Source organism: Podarcis gaigeae (genome assembly GCF_964106915.1).
Source record: "Podarcis gaigeae genome assembly, chromosome: 4".
Classification (NCBI taxonomy): Eukaryota; Metazoa; Chordata; class Lepidosauria; order Squamata; family Lacertidae; genus Podarcis; species Podarcis gaigeae.
Window position 1 is genome coordinate 108544223 of NC_139677.1, and position 20334 is coordinate 108564556.

General features: G+C 52.7%; 1 protein-coding gene across 1 annotated transcript; it reads left to right on the forward strand.

Annotated features, from left to right (window-relative positions):
- Window positions 1–2160: 2160 nt before the first annotated feature.
- Window positions 2161–14911, forward strand: LCMT2 (leucine carboxyl methyltransferase 2). The gene is made up of 13 exons (XM_083737649.1): window positions 2161–2341; window positions 4467–4548; window positions 4646–4829; window positions 5408–5564; window positions 7500–7689; window positions 7840–7947; window positions 8819–8909; window positions 9806–10054; window positions 10170–10400; window positions 11050–11156; window positions 12102–12289; window positions 13087–13222; window positions 14167–14911. Exons 1-13 carry the CDS (start codon window positions 2268–2270, stop codon window positions 14332–14334), a joined length of 1965 nt encoding a protein of 654 aa, XP_083593775.1. The 5' UTR covers window positions 2161–2267; the 3' UTR covers window positions 14335–14911.
- The last annotated feature ends 5423 nt before the right edge of the window (window positions 14912–20334 follow it).

Sequence of the window (20334 nt, forward strand, 5' to 3'; positions counted from 1 at the left end):
GGGTTTAAAACAGTTGAACATAAAACCAAATAATGCAAACCGTGTAAAAAGTTAAAATCAGAAATCAGCTGTTGTGGAAGGATGTATTTTTAACTGCCTGCATAAGCCTAGCAGAAGAGTTTCCAGCAGGCGCTGAAAAGTTGAAACAGAAGGTGCCTGCTGAATCTTTGTTGGCAGAGAGTTCCACAGAACTGGGCCAATGGCAATGAAGGCCATGTTACGTGGTGATGTAAAATGAGCCTCACCAAATTTGGAGGTGGCCAACAACACTCCTGCAGATGATCTGGGATACAGGGGGTTTAGTCCCCAAGGTTTCCTGGGCCTAAGCAGTTCAAGAAGAACCTTGAACATGGCTCCATAGTGAGTGTGCCCACTTACAAGTGCAGCTGTTTGATCAATGGTGGCACATGTTCTTGAGCAGAAGCTCCCGTAATCAGTCTGGCTGCTGCATTCTGCACTGGCCAGAGCTTCCGAACCAGACCCAAGGGCAGCTCCACGTAGAGCACATTGCAGTAATCCACCCTTGAGGTTACCGACACATGATCTGCAGCAGTCAGGCTCTCCCTGTCCAGGAACAGCCAGAGCTGGTCAAAGGCTTCTCTAGTGACCAAGTTCCTGCAAGTGACACACTTGCTCCTTCAGAGGGAGGGCCACCCCATCCAGAACTGGTAACCTGCCTGCCTCTGGAACATGGGAACCACCTGCCCCAGGGCCTGTCCTCAGAGGCCCTCATCCAGTCCACCACTGCATTCAGACACTGATCCAGAGCTGTCATTGCCTCTCCTGGTTCAGATGCCATGGAGAAGAAAAGCAGCAGACCTGTAATACCTTGCCTCAAAATACCACATGGCTGCTCCCAGCGGCTTCATAAAGATCAGGGCGGTCCAACTTCACCCAGTGGGCTGCAAGAGCACTTTGACATGGGATCCGAGTGCTGCACACTGCCTTGAATGTGAGAGGGGAGAGCAAGGCCAAAATCTGGCACACAGCACTCCTCGTCATGCTTTCCCATTCCCAAAGCCCAGTGCCTCGCTGACCTGGTTTTGGGAATGCAGCATGAGTGTCAAATGTTGCTGAGGGCTGCCAAAAAAGGCCTTGAGGGCCGCATGTTCAACCACCCTGGTATAAAACAAAAAAATTCCTTCCAGTAGCACCTTAAAGACCAACTAAGTTAGTTCTTGGTATGAGCTTTCATGTGTATGCACACTTCTTCAGATGTCTGATACTTCTTCAGGTATCTGAAGAAGTGTGCATGCACACGAAAGCTCATACCAAGAACTAAGTTAGTTGGTCTTTAAGGTGCTACTGGAAGGAATTTTTTTGTTTTGACTATGGCAGACCAACACGGCTACCTATCTGTAACTGGCACCCTGGTATAGGTCCTAATTAATATTAGGGAGATGCTATGTTGGTTGTTGAGTGGCATGAATCTGTCTCAGGAGACAGTGCAGGAGTGTGCCTTCAGGGTGAAGTCAAACCGTTGGGGTTGCAGGGCCTGCTGTGGCTGTAAAGACTGATACAGGAGAGGCCTGTTTTGTTCCATCTGGGGCAGATGAAGGTGTCCGGTTGTGCTGCTGCAGATGCACCATGGCGGTTCTTCTCTCTGCGCCCTTCCAGCGGTCGCTTCTCCTCTGGGCACTGCTGGGGATGCAGGACCTCACTGTCAGTCTCCGGGCACTGCGGGAGAGGATAGTGCCCTGCAGAAACCCAGGTGCCAGGGGGCTGAGCAGATGCAAAGGGAACCCGCAACACTGCGCCTGCCCTCCCTCCCACCGCCGTCCCGTCAGGCCCGGGTGGGACTACAACTCCCATCACCCCCGAGCTCTGGCCTCGCTAGCGAGGGGTGATGGGAGTTGTAGTTCAACAACATCTGGGGACCCACCAGTGGATCTAGTGAGCCAGCCCCGCCCGGAAGAGCCGCTGGCCCCGCTCTCCGGCTATGGCCGCCCCGTCCTGGGCGTCTCCGAGGCGCCCCCCTCCCAGGACCGGCTTCGGGGCCAGACGCGGAAGCCCACCTCCCCTGGCTCCGCGACCAGGAAGTCCCGCCCCGAAGCCGCGGAGCTGGTTCCGGCGGCGCCCCGTCGCTCTGGGCACGTGGGAGCGTTGCCGGGCGACGCGCTGAGCCGCCGCTTCCGCCCGGGCGAGGTGGGCTCATGGGCCGGCGGCGGCGGGAGCAAGAGGCGGCTCCTCGGCCCGCGCCGCCCCCGCCCCGGCGGGTCGCGTCCACGGGGGGCAGCAGCGCCGCCAGCAAGCGGTCCGCCGCCGCCATGGGCTACACGCGCGACCGCTTCGCGCTCCGGATGGCGCCCGCGGGAGGCCGCCGCGCCCCCGTCATCCACCGGTGAGCGAGCCCGGAGCCGGGTCTGGCTTCCCGTCGAGCGCGGGGGCGCCCCTGAGCGCGTGCAGAGTGCAGGCCTGCGCCCCCCCCCGGCGCCCCCCCGGCCTTGTGAGCTCCTTGGTCAGCTTGCCTAAGGCTCTCTTGAAGCCGCTCCCAAGGACTTCTCACAAGAAGCATTGGGGTAGAATCCTGGATCTGTAGAGCTGGAAGGGACCCCGAGGGTCATCTAGTCCAGCCCCCTAACAGACGGTCATCTGCTTGAAAACCTTCCAGGAAGGTGGTTCCTCTCTAGAGAGCGGCCTGGCGCCGACCCCCGGAGCAGGTGGAGTGTTCCTGGCTGAAGGAGGTCCGTCAGAAAACCAGCTGCTGAAGCTGCTTGTTAGCAAGGCCGCCCCCTTAACTCTTCTCAGGATATTGAGCCCAAACCTATTGCTGTCGGTCCAGCTTGCATGAATGAATTGTGCTCTGTGAAGAAGTTCTTCCTTCTGCCCTGCATCTCCCAGCGCCCACTCACCCGGTGGCCTCCTTGGGTTGCAGTTTTGTGAGAGAGGGAGAAGAGCTCTGCACAGACATCTTTCTCATCGCCCCTCACCCACCTTTTCCGTGGGTTCAAAAGCCCTCATGGGGGAACGGATAAAGGAGCCCCACTTTGCCACCTGTTGACTGTGTGAAACAGAAACACCACAGTCATAGGACGAAACCTCTGCCATTTGCTAGGAATCGCAAGTGGGGAGAGGAGAGGGTTGCTCAGGGTCTCCTTGTGGGCTTCCGAGATCCCGTGGGAACAGGATGCTGGGTGGGCCTTCTTTGGCCTGATCTGGAAGCCAAGCTCTTCTTGTTTACTTTTTGCATATGTTTATATTGTGCCATTAAAAGACAGGAAATGGCTTTTCCTTTTCCCATCTGGAAAAGCAGCTGGCAGAGAAACCAAAATGAGCCTGTTCTGGAACAAAATATAGCATGCATTGTCCATGACCACAAACAGTTCATACGCAGCAGCCCTGAGGACTTCTTTCATGATAGCCCACCTCCAGCTGAGCTCTTCTGAAGTCTGTCATGGGATCTCAAGTATAAAACTAGAGGTGAACTCCATGTGCATCTTCTGTGGCATGTGGGCAGGAAACTGCCAGCACTAATAATAATTAATAATAATAAATTTTATTTATATCCCGCCCTCCCCAGCTGAAGCCGGGCTCAGGGCGGCTAACAACAATAAAACAGTACAACACAACACAACACTCTAAAATTATTCATTATAAAATTAATTCAAATCAAACCAATGGCAACCATTGGGCCAGAGCTCCGCGAAGATTGCTGAAGGAGGGAGTAGGCTGTGCCCTGGCCAAAGGCCTGGTGGAACAGCTCTGTCTTGCAGGCCCTGCGGAAAGATGTCAAGTCCCGCAGGGCCCTAGTCTCTTATGACAGAGCGTTCCACCAGATCGGAGCCACAGCCGAAAAAGCCCTGGCTCTAGTTGAGGCCAGCCTAACCTCTCTGTGGCCTGGGACCTTCAAGGTGTTTTTATTTGAAGACCGTAAGTTTCTCTGTGGGACATACCAGGAGAGGCGGTCCCGTAGGTACGAGGGTCCTAGGCCGTATAGGGCTTTAAAGGTTAAAACCAGCACCTTAAACCTGATCCTGTGCTCCACCGGGAGCCAGTGCAGCTGGTCCAGCACCAGGTGAATGTGATCGCGCAGCGAAGACCCCGTAAGGAGTCTCGCCGCGGCATTCTGCACCCGCTGGAGTTTCTGGGTCAGTCTCAAGGGCAGCCCCACGTAGAGCAAGTTACAATAATCCACTCTGGAGGTGACCTTCGCGTGGATCACAGTGGCTAGGTCAGGGCGAGAGAGGTAAGGAGCCAACTGCTTAGCTTGGCGGAGCCACTTAGTTTATTTACTTACATGGCTTGCATTCCACTCAATAGTCAATGTCTTGCGGGTGGGTAACAGTGACGGCTGTATTCGCCGGTGGTGAAAGAAATGTAGCTGCAAATCTCACATAACCATGTGAACAGCCCATATATCTCCAATGTGGCAGCTTTTGCTGTGTAGGACATGCGGATGGTTGTTCCTTCTTTATTTGAAATTTCTATATGCCGCCCTCCATTACTTCCTGTGTTCTCTCTCATAGGGGCTACTATGTCCGGGCCCAGGCAGTGGAACACTGTGTCCGGGCATTCCTGCTCAGCACTCAGGGCTGCCCCCTGAGGCAGGTAAGCTGGGGCGGGCAAAGAGCAGCCGCCACCCCTGTTGCTGCGGAGGGTTTTGCTGTGTGGTGGGTGCTGATGTTGCAAACTCCTTTCCCTGCAGATCATCTCCTTGGGCGCAGGCTTTGACTCCCTCTTCTTCTTCCTCAAGAGCGAGGGGCTTCTGTGCCACACAGTGGTCTTTGAGGTTGATTTTCCAGATGTGGCACGCCCTAAAGCAGCCCTCATCAGAGGAACGGAGGAACTGATCACCCTGGTGGGGAAAGACGCTTCTGCACAGGCTCTAGGTATGGCGGTTGGCAATCTTGCCGGTCTCCACACACAGTGAGGCCAGCCCATGTGTGTCCCTGCTGGGTCTGATCTGTGTTGGTCCTGTGACCTTTCCAAGGGGGACATAGGGAGGCCCCCTGACTACAGACGATGTGCTTCAGACAGCCCAGGAGAAGGAGGTGGCAGGTGGTGGATGCTGGAGCCAGGCAGGGACATTTTTAGCAGGGTTGCACACCATCCAGACAGGGCAGCAGAGTCAGGGCTGAACATGTGGTGGTTACTGGCATTTTGGAGAGCCCAGTACTGGGTGCCTGATGGCAGGCATTCAGTGGCAGTTCTGGCAACAGAGATATGCGTGCTGAGCAGAGCAGAGCAGAGCAGAGCAGAGTAGCCTGCTTAATGTTCGCTGGATGTGTGCAAAGCTGTTTTTCCTTCCTCACCTGCCAGGCTCATCTCCCGGCAGCCTGGCACTGTTCTTGCCTGCCCCCCTTGTACGAGGAAGGGTCACAGTCACTTTGTGGATGGCAGTGAGGAGCATCTCTCTGTCTGAGCTCCAGGAGGTGATGAGTGACAGCTCTGTGACTTCTTTTCCCAGGAGCGACTGCTTTTTCCGGAGAGGATTACAGGCTGTTGGGAGTGGACCTCTCTGAGCTGCCGAGGCTGGAAGAAGCCTTGCACAGAGCAGGACTGGACCCCAAAGTCCCCACAATGCTCCTGGCTGAAGTGGTGCTCACCTACATGGAGGTGGAGAGGTTTGTGGAATCCCTCTTGGGTCTCCTTGGCTGCCTGAGGGGCAACAGGCTGTTGTCCTGACATAACATTCATAACAGCAAATGGTTATGTGCGCTCTGAGGGAACGTTGCTTGGCAAATGTTACTCAGTGTACCGTATTTTTTGTCCTATAGGATGCACTTTTCCCCCTCCAAAAATGAAGGGGAAATGTGTGTGCGTCCTATGGGGCGAATGCAGGCTTTCGCTGAAGCCTGGAGAGGGAGAGGGGTTGGTGCGCACCGACCCCTCTCGCTCTCCAGACTTCACGCAGCTCTCCGCAAGCCGGGGGAGCCCGGCGCGAAGTCGCCCCGATCTCCCCCGGCTTGCGGAGAGCTGCCTGCATCCCGAAGCCTGGGGCGAGCTGAACAGTGCTCTCCGCAAGCAGGGGGAGATCGGCGCAACTTCCCGCCGGGTTCCCTAGGCTTGCGGATAGCAGCCTGTTCTGGGGGCTGGGGTCGGGGGAAGCTCGGGCTTCCCCTAGCCCCACGCCTGGGGGGGAAATAATTTCCCCCCCTTTATTCCCCCCCCCAAAAAAAAACTAGGTGTGCCCTATGGGGTGAAAAATACGGTAATCAAGTGTGAAGTGATGCATGTGAATGTTTATGCTGCCTGAGCAAATTACATGCTTAGGATTCTTAGGAAAGGAATTCAAAATAAAGGTACCTGTATCATAACACTGTTCTTCAAATCTGTGGTGAAATACAGTACAATTGGTTGAAAGCTGGCTGGTTGAAATCAAACAAATGCACAGAATGTGGAGAGCTCAAAAGATCTTTTTACATTGCGTTTTCCTGGGGCAGAAGGAGCTTTTGAGCTTCCCGCCTTGCTTACTGTGCTCTGGGAAGCTCTCACGAGATTTTTTGGGAACTTGAATGTCCCGCTGAGATCGATCCAGAGTATTCCAGAGTCCACAGGCTGACTGGGGCTCTGCAAGGGGGCGGTTCCAAGGGGGAGATGGGAGTAGATGCAGCATCCCTGGAACGGAAACCCCATGCAAGATGCGATCAAACTGTAAAGTTGTAAAGCTGAAAAGATATAGAAAGGGGCAACCAGAAGGAGAAAGAAGGAGTAATGCCCCTATGAGAAAAGGCTGCAGCATTTGGGACTTGTTAGTAAAAGGCGAGGAAAAGGCAACACAATAGATGCTCGTAAAATGATGCCTGGCATGGAGAAAGTGGATGGAGAAAAGCTTTAGTCCCTCACTCATAACGCCCTGGAGGAATATCCATGGAGGGAACCGCAGGAGGGGAGAGTGCTGCTGTTGTGCCTGAATCCTGCTTACAGGTTTCCCATACTGGTGTTCAGGTGGCTGCAATGAGGACTGGATGCTGGACTAACTGGGCCATTGGCCTGATGTAGCAGGCTTTTTTTTTTACAGTGGTACCTCGGGTTAAGAGCTTAATTCGTTTTGGAGGTCCGTTCTTAACCTGAAACTGTTCTTAATCTGAAGCACCACTTTAGCTAATGGGGCCTTCTGCTGCCACTGCGCGATTTCTCTTCTCACCCTGAAGCAAAGTTCTTAACCCGAGGGACTATTTATGAGTTAGCGGAGTCTGTAACCTGAAGCGTATGTAACCCGAGATACCGCTGTATTCTTAAATTCTTAATTTAGGTTGCCAAATACACAAGTTGGCCTTAGCACTTCTGCTTATTAGCCTTTAATTAACTTTATTTAAACTTTACTTAAAATGTGTTTAAAGGTGCATTTTAATTGTTACAGTAGGACATGTCCTTGTGCTCCCTTCCAGCCCTAGGAGAGGAGGGCATTCATCTACCCGCCCTGCCTGCTGTCCACACAGACCTTGGGGGCTGTGGGGCGCACCTTTGGTCTCCTCTGGTAGCAGACGGAGGCTGGAGCTAGGCTAGGTTGCTCTTCACTGCTAGACTTCGCCCTCCCCTCCCTTGGTGCCTTCCAGGTCAGATGCTCTGGTCCAGTGGGCTGCTGGACACTTCCTGCATGCGTGGTTCATCCTGTATGAACAGATCCATCCCGAAGACCCCTTTGGGCGCGTCATGCAGAATCACTTCAGCCGGCTCAACTCCCACCTTCGTTCCCTGGCCCAGTACCCCAACTGTAAGGCCCAGCGGACCCGATTCCTTCAGAGGGTGAGTGCACGGGACTCAGGCGAGATGGAGGCAGGAAAGGTCCTGTCTTTGGCAGAGGGTGGGGGCAGCGGAAGAAAGTGGCCTGTGGGAGCTGCTGCTGTTGCTGCTCAGGGCTGAGCGCTGCTCTCAGTGCTCTGCCTCTCTTTCCAGGGCTGGACGGAATGCAGCATCGTCAACATGAATGAGTTCTACAGCCAGGTTGTCCTTGGAGAGGAACAGCAGAGGATCCAAGCCCTGGAGCCTTTTGATGAGTTTGAGGTAACTGGCCAGGGCAGGGGCTTCTCTCTGGGCTGCGGTGGGGCAGGGGCTTCAGCAGGTGCCTGAGAGTCCCAGGAAAGGGCCAGACTGGTGGTCTTCAGAACTGCACGAAGTGGGATGGCCTGCCCAGAGCTTTGCCAGCGCTGGCTGGCCTTATTCCAGGGGTGGGGGTGCCCAGGAAGCCTCTGATGGCCAGCTGGTGCCAGAACCACCAAGCACTTCCAGAAGAGCATGGAGAAATCTGCCTAGAAGTGCCTCTCTGTCCCCAGGATCCAAAGAGCAAAAACACCTGGGAACCTGCCCTAAGGAGAAGCTGCTGGATCATCTCATCTCATAGCCTGTGGGAAACCAAGGAGTGAATAAGCAGCACCAGAGCCCCCTCCCCTCCCGTGGTATCCAACAACTGGAAGCTCCTCTCAGCAGGGTCCTCTCCCCCTTTTTAAACTACAACCCCCCCCCACTTGTCCTTTCAGGAGACCTCTGTTGTGGTCACTTCCTGAGCCCAAAGGGCTCCAGGTGGGTCAAGCCGGCTGCTGTGTCTGCTCTGCGAAAGGGGCAGTTCCGTGTGAGTCCTTTGGGAAGAACCTCCCCCTTGGGACCTCGCAGGTCTCTGCCTTTCCAGCAGCTCCTTGCTGCGGGGCTGGATTTTAGGGTGTTGTACAAATGTCGAGTGGGCTGTGGAAGTGGGTTAGCTCAATGTTTGACAGAGTTCCTTGTGGCACTTTGCTTGGCGAACGGTTTGTACTGGACGAACGGTTTGCTTGGCGAACGGGCTGGACAATAATATCAGGTGGACTCACAGAGGAAGGTTTGAGTGGGAAACAGAAGCTGGACGAGGCCAGTGACTCCTCTTCCTGCTCTTTCTGTGCAGGAATGGCACCTGAAGTGCTCCCACTATTTCATCCTTGTGGCCTCCAAAGGAGAGACACCATCTCCAAATCTTCTGTTTCCTGGCCTGGAAGGTAAAAACACAGCAGCCCTTTTGTGGGTGGCGGGTGGGGTTGGAGCCAGGGCATTTTGCCACTAGAGGCCAAGCAGAAAATGTCAGCCGTGCCACTGCCATGCACCTGCCCAGTGGCGCTGGGTGGGCATGAGGCGGGTGCACAGAGGGGATGTTGCCCTCATTCTCCACCCCCCCCCATGTTTTGGCAGGGTATCGCCCTCGTTCCTCAGCTTCTTGGGAGGGGGCTGGGCTGGGCAACTGATTCAGAGTGGAGCAGCAGCAGCAGCCTAGCAGGGTTGGAGGCCCCTGGGTCCTGCAGCCGGCCGGCCACTTTCTATCCAGGTGAAGGCAGCCTAGGTGTGTTGGACTTACCAGAAGCCCAGGAGGCCAAGGCGCATCCCTGGGTGCCAGTCTCCAGGAATAAGAAGCTGGGGTGGGTGGGGGATGCTGATGTTCGGAAAGTGCAGTCTTGAGAGGAGAATAGAGCTGGGGAGGAAGGCAAAGGAGAAGAGTGTTGGGGCATTGGCTGACTTCAACCAGCCTGGCACTGAAGAGGTAGCTGCCTGTTTGGACCCTGGCAAGAAGAGGCAGGATGAGAGTCCCTCAGGGCATGCAGTCAACCTAGGGAGAGACTCTAGTGCTGCCAAAACAGTTCAGGGGCAGGAGGTTCAGAGCTGTCGGGAGAGTTGCCCTGAAAAACCAGGGGACCTGGCCGTGGTGGTGCATTGGGGCCTGGGGCCTTGGGGATTCCCTCCTGGGCAGATTCGCCCTTTCCTGAGGAGGTGGTGAGGCCCCGTGGGCCTGGGCTGGGGTGACTTAGAAGTGTGCAGCCCTTGTGCTGTGGGCTTCCTCCTGTTGTGCTGCCTCTGCTGCCTGTGACACTGCCTACCCCCCCCCCCCGTTTCTCCCCTTCAGCCTCCCTGACTCACTCTCTGCCATGTTTTGCTGGGATTCTTGCTGCATCTTCTTGTGCCCCTGTCTCTGGGCTGAGGCGCTATGGCCACCGCTCTGTGATCATTGCCCCCGACGTGATCCTGACCACTGGAGGTTTTGGGGACCACGGGGGACGTCACTGCCGCCTGACAGAGCTGCATGCCTTGATCAAGCAGAAGGATGCCTGGCAAGGGAGCAGTGTGACCTTAGCCGAGCCAGGAGAAGCCTGGGGTGAGTTGGCAGAGGCTCTCTCTGCGTCTGTGCCCGCGTGCCTCCTCCTCTGTGGCTTGCCCAGCCTCCCTTGGGGACAGCAATCTGAGCCCAGTTGCCTCTGCTTCCTCTGCAGACGGCCGGCTTTTCCACTCCTTGACCCTTCTGCAGGCGGGCTGGGCCGTGGTGTTTGGGGGGCGTCGGTCCCCCGTGAGGCCTGCTCTGGAGGTGCGCTGCCTGAGAGTGTTGGAGTCTGCCAGCGCCTCTGCCTCTGGCACTCTTCGTGTGGAGCTGACTCGGCTGCTGCCTGTCGAGGAGCTGCCTTTGCCCCGCTGGAGACACACGGCAACCACAGTTGTGCATCAAGGTGGGTGGGAGGCTCTCTCTGGGCTGCAGCAAGGCAGGCTGGCTGGCAGGCCGAAGGCAGTCTGGGGTGGAGAGTAGCCCAAAGGGGCTGCATCTCTTTCCATCTCCTGGGCCCTCCTGATGTCTGTCAGGAAGCCCCTTGCTGCTCTCTACTCCCCGGAGGGGAGGAGGCTGCAGATACAGTGGAGGGAGGACGGGCAAGGGAGGAGTTGTGTGGTGGGATTTCCCACCAGCCCCTTGCCAATTGTCTTAAAGCCCAGAACAAGTTTTGCTAGTTGGCGCAGCTCCTCTAAAGCACGGGTGGAGCAGGGCCAGCAGCCCTTGGAAGAGAAGAAGAAGAAGAGTTTGGATTTGATATCCCGCCTTTCACTCCCCTTCAGGAGTCTCAAAGCGGCTAACATTCTCCTTTCTCTTCCTCCCCCACAACAAACACTCTGTGAGGTGAGTGGGGCTGAGAGACTTCAGAGAAGTGTGACTGGCCCAAGGTCACCCAGCAGCTGCAGGTGGAGGAGCAGGGAAGTGAACCCGGTTCCCCAGATTACGAGTCCACCGCTCTTAACCACTACAGCAGGGCCTTAATAGTTTTCCTGCACCTTAGGAGATCCCAGGGAGGGGGCAGGACTCCACTCTGACCTCCTGCTCTTTTCCAGGGGAGGCATACCTGTTTGTCTATGGGGGCTGTTGCTCCAGGCAGGCTGTGCTGGCGGATTGGTGCTTCCTGCGCCTGAAGGAGGAGGGGGAGCTCTCCTGCAAGCAGGTAGGAGGCAGACAGAGCCCTCCTTCGGTCCCCCTTCGAGTGACCCTGTCAACTGCTTCATTGGTGATGGTCCCGTGGGTGGAGTTAGAGAAAAGAGACTTTCCCAAACCCTCAGTCTCATTCCCATAATTGTTTGCAAATCAGAACCGGAAGAAGTTTGGGTGCTGCGATGTTTTCCATGCAAGCAACCTTCAAAGTTTGCTTCTTTGCTGCATTTTTACCGTGCCTTTCAAGGTGTTTTGGGGAGTGCACATGTCATCTTCACAACAACTCTGTGAGGCAGGCAGGCTGACAAATGGTGGCTGACCTGAGGTCATTCAGCAGGAGCCATAGCTGACGGGGTTTCCCTCAGCCTTTTAGTCTGACCCTCTAACTATCCAAACACAACCTTGGCTTGAAACTGGAGAGTCTGGAACCCCCCCCCCCCCGCCGCCGCCTGTGCCTCCTCTTTTGCCACTGAGAAGGCCTCTCCCCATGTGTCCCCCTTTGGCTCCCAGTCCAGCAGCCCCTTCTCTTTAAACATGTCCCCAACCAGATGGGGAACAGGCTGCCCCTTCCACGCCTGCCACCCGTTCACCTGAAGGATGCAGTCTGCTCCATCTGAGAAGGCTTACTGGGTCTGGGCAAGATCTGCAGCTTGCAAAGGACTTACACATCTTCTAGAAATGAGGGAGTCTTGTGAGCAGGAGGTGTCAGTGCTGACAAAGCAACTCATGCCTTTATGGAATATGGCTGAAGTCGGAGATTTTGGGGAAGCCTGCTCCCTGGTGGCTCTTGGCTGCTGCACCAGAACAGCCTTTTCATGCTCTGCTTCTGGGGGTGGGATGTGCAGGAGGCTTGCTTGGTGTGTGTGTGGGGGGGGGAGAAGCATATACTCGTGAGTCCCTGTCCTTTGGGGAAAGGGTGCTGCCGGCTCACTCCTTCCCTTCTGCTCCTTGGCCTTAGATCCCTGTGGATGGACCTGTCCCAGCTGGCCGCCATTCCCACAGCGCCTGTGGCTGGGCAGGTGGGGTCCTCATTGCGGGGGGCCTGGATGCAGCAGAGCAACCTCTGGGCACCATCCTCTTTCTGAGGCCAGCTGGGAAAGGCTTTCAGTGGCACTCATTGGAGACCCACCCGCCAGTCACTCCCAGGTAAGCTCCCTCCCTCCCTGGAGCATCTCTGCATTAGGCAGGTGGCAGCTGCAGGTCCCATCGCTGGGCGGGTGGGCTTGGCCCCTTCTCAGGCAAATACCCAAAGGCCAGAACCAAGCTGTGGTGCTGTGAGGTTGTGGCACGGCCCTCCCCGCAGAGGCTTCTGGTCAGGTCTACTGCTCTGCTCTGCCCTGGCCCCAAAGGCCCCCAAACCTCCAACAGACTTTGCCCCCATCTGGCATTTTGAGCCACCCAAGCCCTCTGCACCTGGGCTCAGAAGTACATCCCACTGAGTTGACTGAGTCTAGCAAAAGGGAACTCCTGTAACCAGGGTGCCGTGATTGGTCAGATGGAGCAAAGTGGCGCTGGCAGCAGATGTCGTTACTTGAGAATTGCAAGGCACAGACTTGTAGCTATCAGTGAAATCAAAGTTATTTTATAAAATCAAAATGCACGTGGAAGGACGCTCAAATCGGGCTCAAGTGGCTCCCATCGAAATCTAGCCTTGAAATCCTGCCTGTTCAGGATTGGCTGCAAAGGCTCTTGGGGTGCTGCTTCTCAGACCAAAAGAGCAGGCCAACCTGGATGTCCTAGTTCAGGTGGCTGAAGGAGCAATGGGGTCTGTGGTCAAGGGGCAGGCAGAGAAATCCTTGGAGGGAGCGACCCACTTGCACCCCGGTTGCTGCTGGTTGGAGTGTTGGGGGCTTTTGACTCTAGGAAGATGGAGGTGGCCTGGCACTGTTTCCTCCGCTCAAGCGAGGGCTGACGCTACTGCCCCCTCCCTTCCCTCTGTCCAGGTACTCACACACAGCCCATGTGCATCGGGGGCGGCTGTTGCTGGTGGGTGGCGTCTGGTTTCATGCCCCGGCCGTGCCTGGCGTCACTGTGATAGATCTGGCAACGGGACTCACGACAGAGTATTGCATTGACACGGTGAGTTGCTGGTGTGGGAGATATGCCTTTTCTATAGCTGCCTCCAGGTTCACTTACCTGCTTGCCCTAAGCATACCTTGAAGCAGGATCCCACCCTTATGCCTTACTGAGAGTTACACTATTGGTCCGCCTAGCTCATTGCTGTACGCACTGCCTTTTCCAGGCTGCAGGATTGGAGCGGGAAGTGCAGGAGAACAGGCAAGCAAGGATCCCGTTTCAGCTGCTTGTGCTTAGGCTGAGCTATAGGAGGGCTGGAGAAATGGGAGGCTGTGCCAAAGACTTGGTGGGATCCGTGGGCTTTTGCGGAGGAATGAGAGGGAGCCTCATGCGGGCATCCCTGGAAGGCAGTTCCAAGCACAGGAGACAGGCAGGGAGAACGGGGTGGAGTCTTCTGGGGAGCAGGAGGGCTGAGGGGTTGGCAGCACAGGAGCAAAGGTCACTGGCAGAGATGTACCAAAATCTATGAGGGGAGAGAGAAGCTGGCGCAAAGCCACAGTGGGGCGTGAAGAGGAGGACAAGGAGTTTGTGCTGAATCCAGGGCAGAGCAGGAGGGCTTTAAGGAGGGGAGGCATGGCAGGGGGTGGACTGGGTGACCCTTTGGGTCCCTTCCAAGTGTCTGATTCCAAAAGAGGGGAGGATGTTGGCAGCCGCGTGCTGATGGACACAAGGAGACCAGGACTAGAGGTGGGAATGTGCCTGGGGTCATCTAGGCAAGGGCCATTGAGGTAGGGAAGGGTTGGGTCCTTGCAAGGGCTGGCATTGCTCATGCCAGATGCTTTTGGCTTCTCTCTTCCTCTCCCCCCACCCGCCTCCCCACAATCTCCTTCCCCAGAGGGGGGGTGAGTGAGGCAGGAGGAGCCCCTGTGTGCATCTGTTGGCTGCCACCTCTGGCCCCCTTTGCCAGCCTGACTCCTGATGCCATCCTCGCCCCTCTTCTCTACCAGGCATCTCTCGAGTGGCCTCTGATGTTGCACAACCACAGCAGCGTCTTCCTGCCAGATGAAGAGGAGCTGCTGCTTCTTGGCGGTGGCGGCAACTGCTTCTCCTTTGGGACACATCTGAACTGCCATCCTGTCCGCCTGGCCCTGGGTAGTATTTGGAGTGAGCCGTGAAGCCCTGAGTGGGCCTGAGAGGATGTGGTCAACAGAAGGGAAAGAGGTTGCCCTGCCCTGGCTTGGTGAGGGTGAAGTGGGGGGGGGCAGGGCAGGGCAATGCCCACCCACCCTCTGCATGTGGTATGTGGGGCAATGCCCACCCACCCTCTGCACGTGGTATGTGGCTGTTGGCTCTTTCTGCCCCAGGGAAGTTGATGAGCCTCTTGGCCAGGAGGTGTTATTTGCTCAGAGGTCCAGTGATGGTGGGAGGGAGGGAAGCAGGGCCAATGGAGGTCTGGGGCAGCTGTCCTGTGTTCCCAACCATAGGAAAGGGGCTTCTTAGATTGGGGAAGAATTGATGAATGAAGGCCAAAGCATAAATAAAATCTTCTCTCCCCAGGGAGGCTCTCCTGATGCCTGCCCTACGCAGCTTTAGGTGCCAGGTAAAAACATTCCTCTAAGGCCTTTTAAACGGGGGTGGGGGTGGGTACGGTTCCGTTTGTTGTTATGTTGTGCATTTTTAGACTGTAAACAACTTTGTGAGCTTTGAATGATGCGTGGTGTAGGAATTTAATAAAGAAATAATAAACTCTGACTCATTCTTAGCCCAAATCTAGTACTCAGTTGTATGCTAAAATCATGGGTGACGCTGACAGGGTAGTTTTTGCAAAAGGGTAGTTTTTAAAAATTTAAGAAAACCTGGGCTTTGTGTTTTCTTAACAAAATGCAGTGAGATAGAGGTGGGAAAGAGAGAGAGAGAGAGAGAGAGAGAGAGAGAGAGAAGTGACTTGCCTCTCCTGGTTTTTCATACCTTTCATTTAGCAGGATGCACGCAGCTGTCATTTGGGTCCCCCGCATTGGGATTCTGCCACTCTTATCCATGCATTGGGATCCTTAGGAAAGGGACTGAAAGTAAAGCTGTCTGTTTTGCAATGCATACTAATCTATAGTGTGGCTGCACTTGGAATACTGTGTGCAGAATTGGTTGCCTCCCCTCAAAAAGGATATATCCAGAACAGGCCTTGCTCACTCCTGCTCACTGTAAAACATCACCACCTTCAAGGACCAAGAGGAGAAATCCCCAAGAACCTTATAATAACATTTGAAAAATACAGAATTAAGGGTCTAGCTTATTGTGCGTTGCGAAATGCAAAGGAACTGAAGTATGAATCAAGTGTGATTGAAATTTACCATGGTATTTGTCCTTAAACCTTGAGAAAGTGCAGAGATTTTAGACCATTTACTGTTGCATTAAAGGAAGCTGGCTATGCATACAGATGGGGCATCCCTTTCAAGCTGCTAGTCCAGTGATTCTCAAAGGATGTGCCAGGAGAAAATAGCAAGCTGTGGCAGGAAGATGCAAGGACAATCTAAGAAACATTTAAACATTTCAGTATAGTATTGTATAGTATAGTATAGTTCTATCTACACACACACACACACACACACAACCAACCAACCAACCAACCAACCAACCAACCAACCAACCAGAAAGTGTATCGACGCCTCTCTTCAAGAGCATGGCCTGTTCTTCTACAGTTCTCTATGACATATTGTTGTAACAGAGATTTTCAACTCTGACAAATATGAAATATCAGAAAAGGGCTTCTTTGTGTTGATGAGGAGATGAGAGCGTGCTTCAAATTACAAGAAATGAGATTCTTACTAAAGACCAGGAAGAACTTTCTGACAGAGCTGTTCAACAGTGGGATGGACTCCCTGGGAAGGCAGTGGACTCTCTTTCCTTAGCAATTTTTAAGCAGAGTTTGGATGGCCATCTGTCAGGGATGCTCCAGTTGAGGTTCTGGCATTGCAGGGGGTTGGGCTAGATGACCCTTGGGGTCACTTCCCACTCTACCATACTAGGATGAGGTTTCCTGTTCCTTGCAGAGCCTTGCTCAGGCAGCTAGCCAAGAGGGTCTCTCTGAGTGTGTGCATTGCACGTGGTTCCTTCTGGGCTCCTGCTTTCCAAAAGGAAAAAACGGCAAGAGAAATATGATCTCAGGCACTTGGCTTGCCAAGGGTTAAGATGAACTGAGTTGTATTCCTAGAGAGAACAGGAAATAAAGGCGAGGGGGTAAGGTCCTCCAGAGCAAAAAAATCCTCCTCCCCAGTCCCTTCCAGCAAAGAGGGGGTGACTTTTGTCTCTCTGCTCTGCAAATGATCCACTGATGGCAGCTTCTGGGATCTGGTGAGTCTGGAGGGTGCATTGGGGTGCATTCACCTCATGAAACAGGTTCCTGCCCGCTTCCTCTCTGCAAAAGCAGGGAGAGGGCGAGTTTGCAGGAGGTCTGCAACTTTAGCCTTCCTTTGGATCAAGACGCAGCTTGCCCCTTTGGGGAGGGGGTATTTTGGTCAAGGGGAAAAGGGCATGCAGATAAATCCCATTTAGATGGATGACTAAGTCACATTTGTTAACAAAGGTTGTAGCCAGATGGAAACAGACGGACATAGAATATACGCAAAAAATATAAATGAAAACATGGCCTATGCAATAAAGAAAGAAGGGCTGTTGGAAGATGGAGGGCAGAGGAAAGAAAGTGCTTCTTCATGCTGTGCAGAGTTACACCAAGGATCTCCTGCAGGAAACCGTGATGGCTTTAAAAGAGGATTAGGCCAATTCATGTAGGAGGAGAGAGCTATGGGATGAGACTGTGGCTCTTGGTCTGCTATGGGGCAAGACAGGAGAGGCACCAGATGAAGGCTGCACTCTGGCCTGTGAACTCTCTTGTCTTTCAGTTAGAAGTAAAGCTTCTCCCACCATCACCTGCCCAGACTCCTGGCTGACATGCTTGTGCCTGTTCAGACATGCAACCCCTCAGAGACTGAACAGGAAGCTCTGCTGAGAACCACGGGAGGTTCCCATCCAAGGAATCCAAGGCAGTGGTTCATTATTAGTGATCCAGAGCATAGAGTACCTCGGCCATGTCAGGACTGTGGCAGGAGAGCCAGCTGGAGCTGGAAATGGGCACAGCTAGTCACCCAAGGCCATCTGCGTCTCCAGTGACCATGTTGGATCCAGGAGTGCCCCCCAAGCATATAGGGCTGTGTGGCGGTTAAGCTATTATTATGACGTTGATGGATGATTCAGCTGGCTCAGAAGCATGAAGAGACAATGTATTTAATTCTCTTTTAAACCTCTGTTCAGTAGAAAGATAAAGGCCTTCGCTAAGTCACTTTCATGAAACCTTTTAACATTCTTCAGCCTCAGTGTCAAGGAAGTTGCCCTCTACTCCCATGTCTGTGGATTTTTCCTGGGCAAACGTACCTGGTTCTATTCCCTTGTTTCATGTTTTCTGCAATGATCCCACAAAACCTTTTATCGTTTCGTTTGCTACATAAAGAAAAAAACTCTTGCTTTGAAGAGACTGGTTTACCTTGTAGATGCAACTCAATATTCTTTCCCATATTTCAAGAAGGCAGAGAAAACTATTTGATCAAATAAGTTTATGTGTCTGATGAAAGCTTGTGCTCCAAAAGCTGTTCCAATTTATAAGATATGTCATTCAGTATTGAAGAAACAGAATTTATTTATTTTTAAAGGCAATTTGTTTGGATAACCACCTCATATCACTGTGACATTTAAAGTAACTGAAAGTTTGTCCATTAAAACTTGCCATCTTCCTGTTGAACCACTGAAAAAATGGAAGAGTTGTACAGTTCCAAAAAAGGTTACGATCATCAGTGAAACACTTGCTGTGCTGTAATTAAAACTGTGGGCAGCACAGCGTACGTATCTTGCCAAATCATTAACCTCAGACAATCTTGCCTGCATACTGCTATATTTTCCTGCCATGTTGCTGCCATTATCATATGGCAGTAATTGATTTTCAGGCCATCAACCTGCAATTTTAATAAAATATAATTTGAAAGTCCTTTTCCTGTTTTTTCATTTGTGTTAATAAAATCAATGAACTTTCCTCAATTTGACAAAGCCCATCTGAGAGGTCTACAAACCTTACGACTCATCTGCTTCATTTGAGCACTTCCTGGGGTGCTGTCAAAGAGGATAGAAAACTATTTTGCTACTTTAAATTTTCCAATACTATCGACTCAATAAACTCATTTTGAATTCCTGGTACCATCTGCCGTTTCTGAAAACTAAGCCTCCGTTTGCATTCTAATGGTCAGTTTTGGTCAGTACTTCAGCTTTGAAGTACTAATGGTCCCAGGGGCTGTTGATTGGCTAGGATTAAAGCCTGTTACACACTTAGGACATTAGGAGATTAAGTAACTATTCACATACTAATTGTTGACGCTCAGAAGTAGGTCCACACATTCCAATACACATGGATCTTAGATTACATTCTCAAGGTCTGACACACAGTCTTTCCACATAAACACTAATTAACCCTAACCCTAATCTTAACCCCTTCAAATGCACAATAAGACTGTCTTATATCCCGGTTATCACATACAAGTTCTAATTAAATCCTAATATTTACTAAACCTAAACATTTAGCACCCCATTCTTAAGGAAATCAGCCCTGAGTGCTCACTGGAAGGACAGATCGTGAAGCTGAGGCTCCAATACTTTGGCCACCTCATGAGAAGAGACGACTCCCTGGAAAAGACCCTGATGTTGGGAAAGATGGAGGGAACAAGGAGAAGGGGACGACAGAGGATGAGATGGTTGGATGGTGTTCTTGAAGCTACCAGCATGAGTTTGATAAAACTGCGGGAGGCAGTGGAGGACAGAAGTGCCTGGCGTGCTCTGGTCCATGGGGTCACGAAGAGTCGGACACAACTAAACAACTAAACAACAACAACACAATCTAAAAGGTAAAGGGACCTCTGACCATTAGGTCCAGTTGTGACTGACTCTAGGGTTGCAGCCCTTATCTCGCTTTATTGGCCAAGGGAGCCAATGGTCGTGTGGCCAGCATGACTAAGCCGCTTCTGGCGAACCAGAGCAGCGCACGGAAACGCCATTTACCTTCCTGCCGGAGTGGTGCCTATTTATCTACTTGCACTTTGATGTGCTTTCAAACTGCTAGGTTGGCAGGAGCTGGGACTGAGCAACGGGAGCTCATCCCGTCATGGCAAGTCCTAGGCTCTGTGGTTTAACCCACAGCGCCATCCGTGTCCCACCCCACATATCTATTACAGTATAAATACTGAGCTTGATGTACCAGGGGAAGGACACACACACACACACACACACACACACACACACACACACACACACATATTATCCAGTAGCACCTTAGAGACCAACTAAGTTTGTTCTTGGTATAAGCTTTCGTGTGCATGCACACTTCTTCAGATACCTGAAATGGAAGGAAGTAAAATATAATTAAAAATCAATATGAATGTTTACTGGGATGAATGTAGCACCTCCCATCTTCAATCCCAGGAAAGGCAGGATCAGCGTGTCTCCTTATTCCTCCCTCAGCTGAGATCTGGCAGAATGGAAGACATGAGAGCCATCTTTCAATATCTGGAGGGCTGACCCATGGAAGAGGGAGCCAGCTTGTTTTCTCCTGCTCTAGAGGGGAGGACCCAGAATAAGGGACCCAGAGGACCAGAAAGCAGTTTCTGCTGCCTAAAGAGCAGGAAGAACATTCTGACAGGAAGAGCAGCAGAATCCCTTGGGAGATGGCGGACTCTCCTTCCTTGGAGGTTTTTAAGCAGATGTTGGATGGCCATCTGTCATTGATGCTTTAGCTGAGATTCCTTCCTTTTGTTGTAAGCCAAAAATGGCTTATCTTTTGAGTTACACCAATAAAACTCAGAGACAAGAGGAGTTAGGAGTCCATCGTTGTTTATTGCAAAGCAATGGGTTACAGTCGAATCTTTTCGCAAAACTGCAACTCCGCCCAAGGGTCAGGGCAGGGGTGTTTGTAAGTTTCAAACAAAGCATTTAAATTTCCACCAATCATATACATAATTACCTCATTTCATGTTTAATACACATGCACAACGAGCATTGCTGACTAAGCTTTGATTCTCACCGTGATCAGTTACAGTACATTGGGTTAGTATTCATGTTGGGAACCTGTGTTACGTGTAGCCATT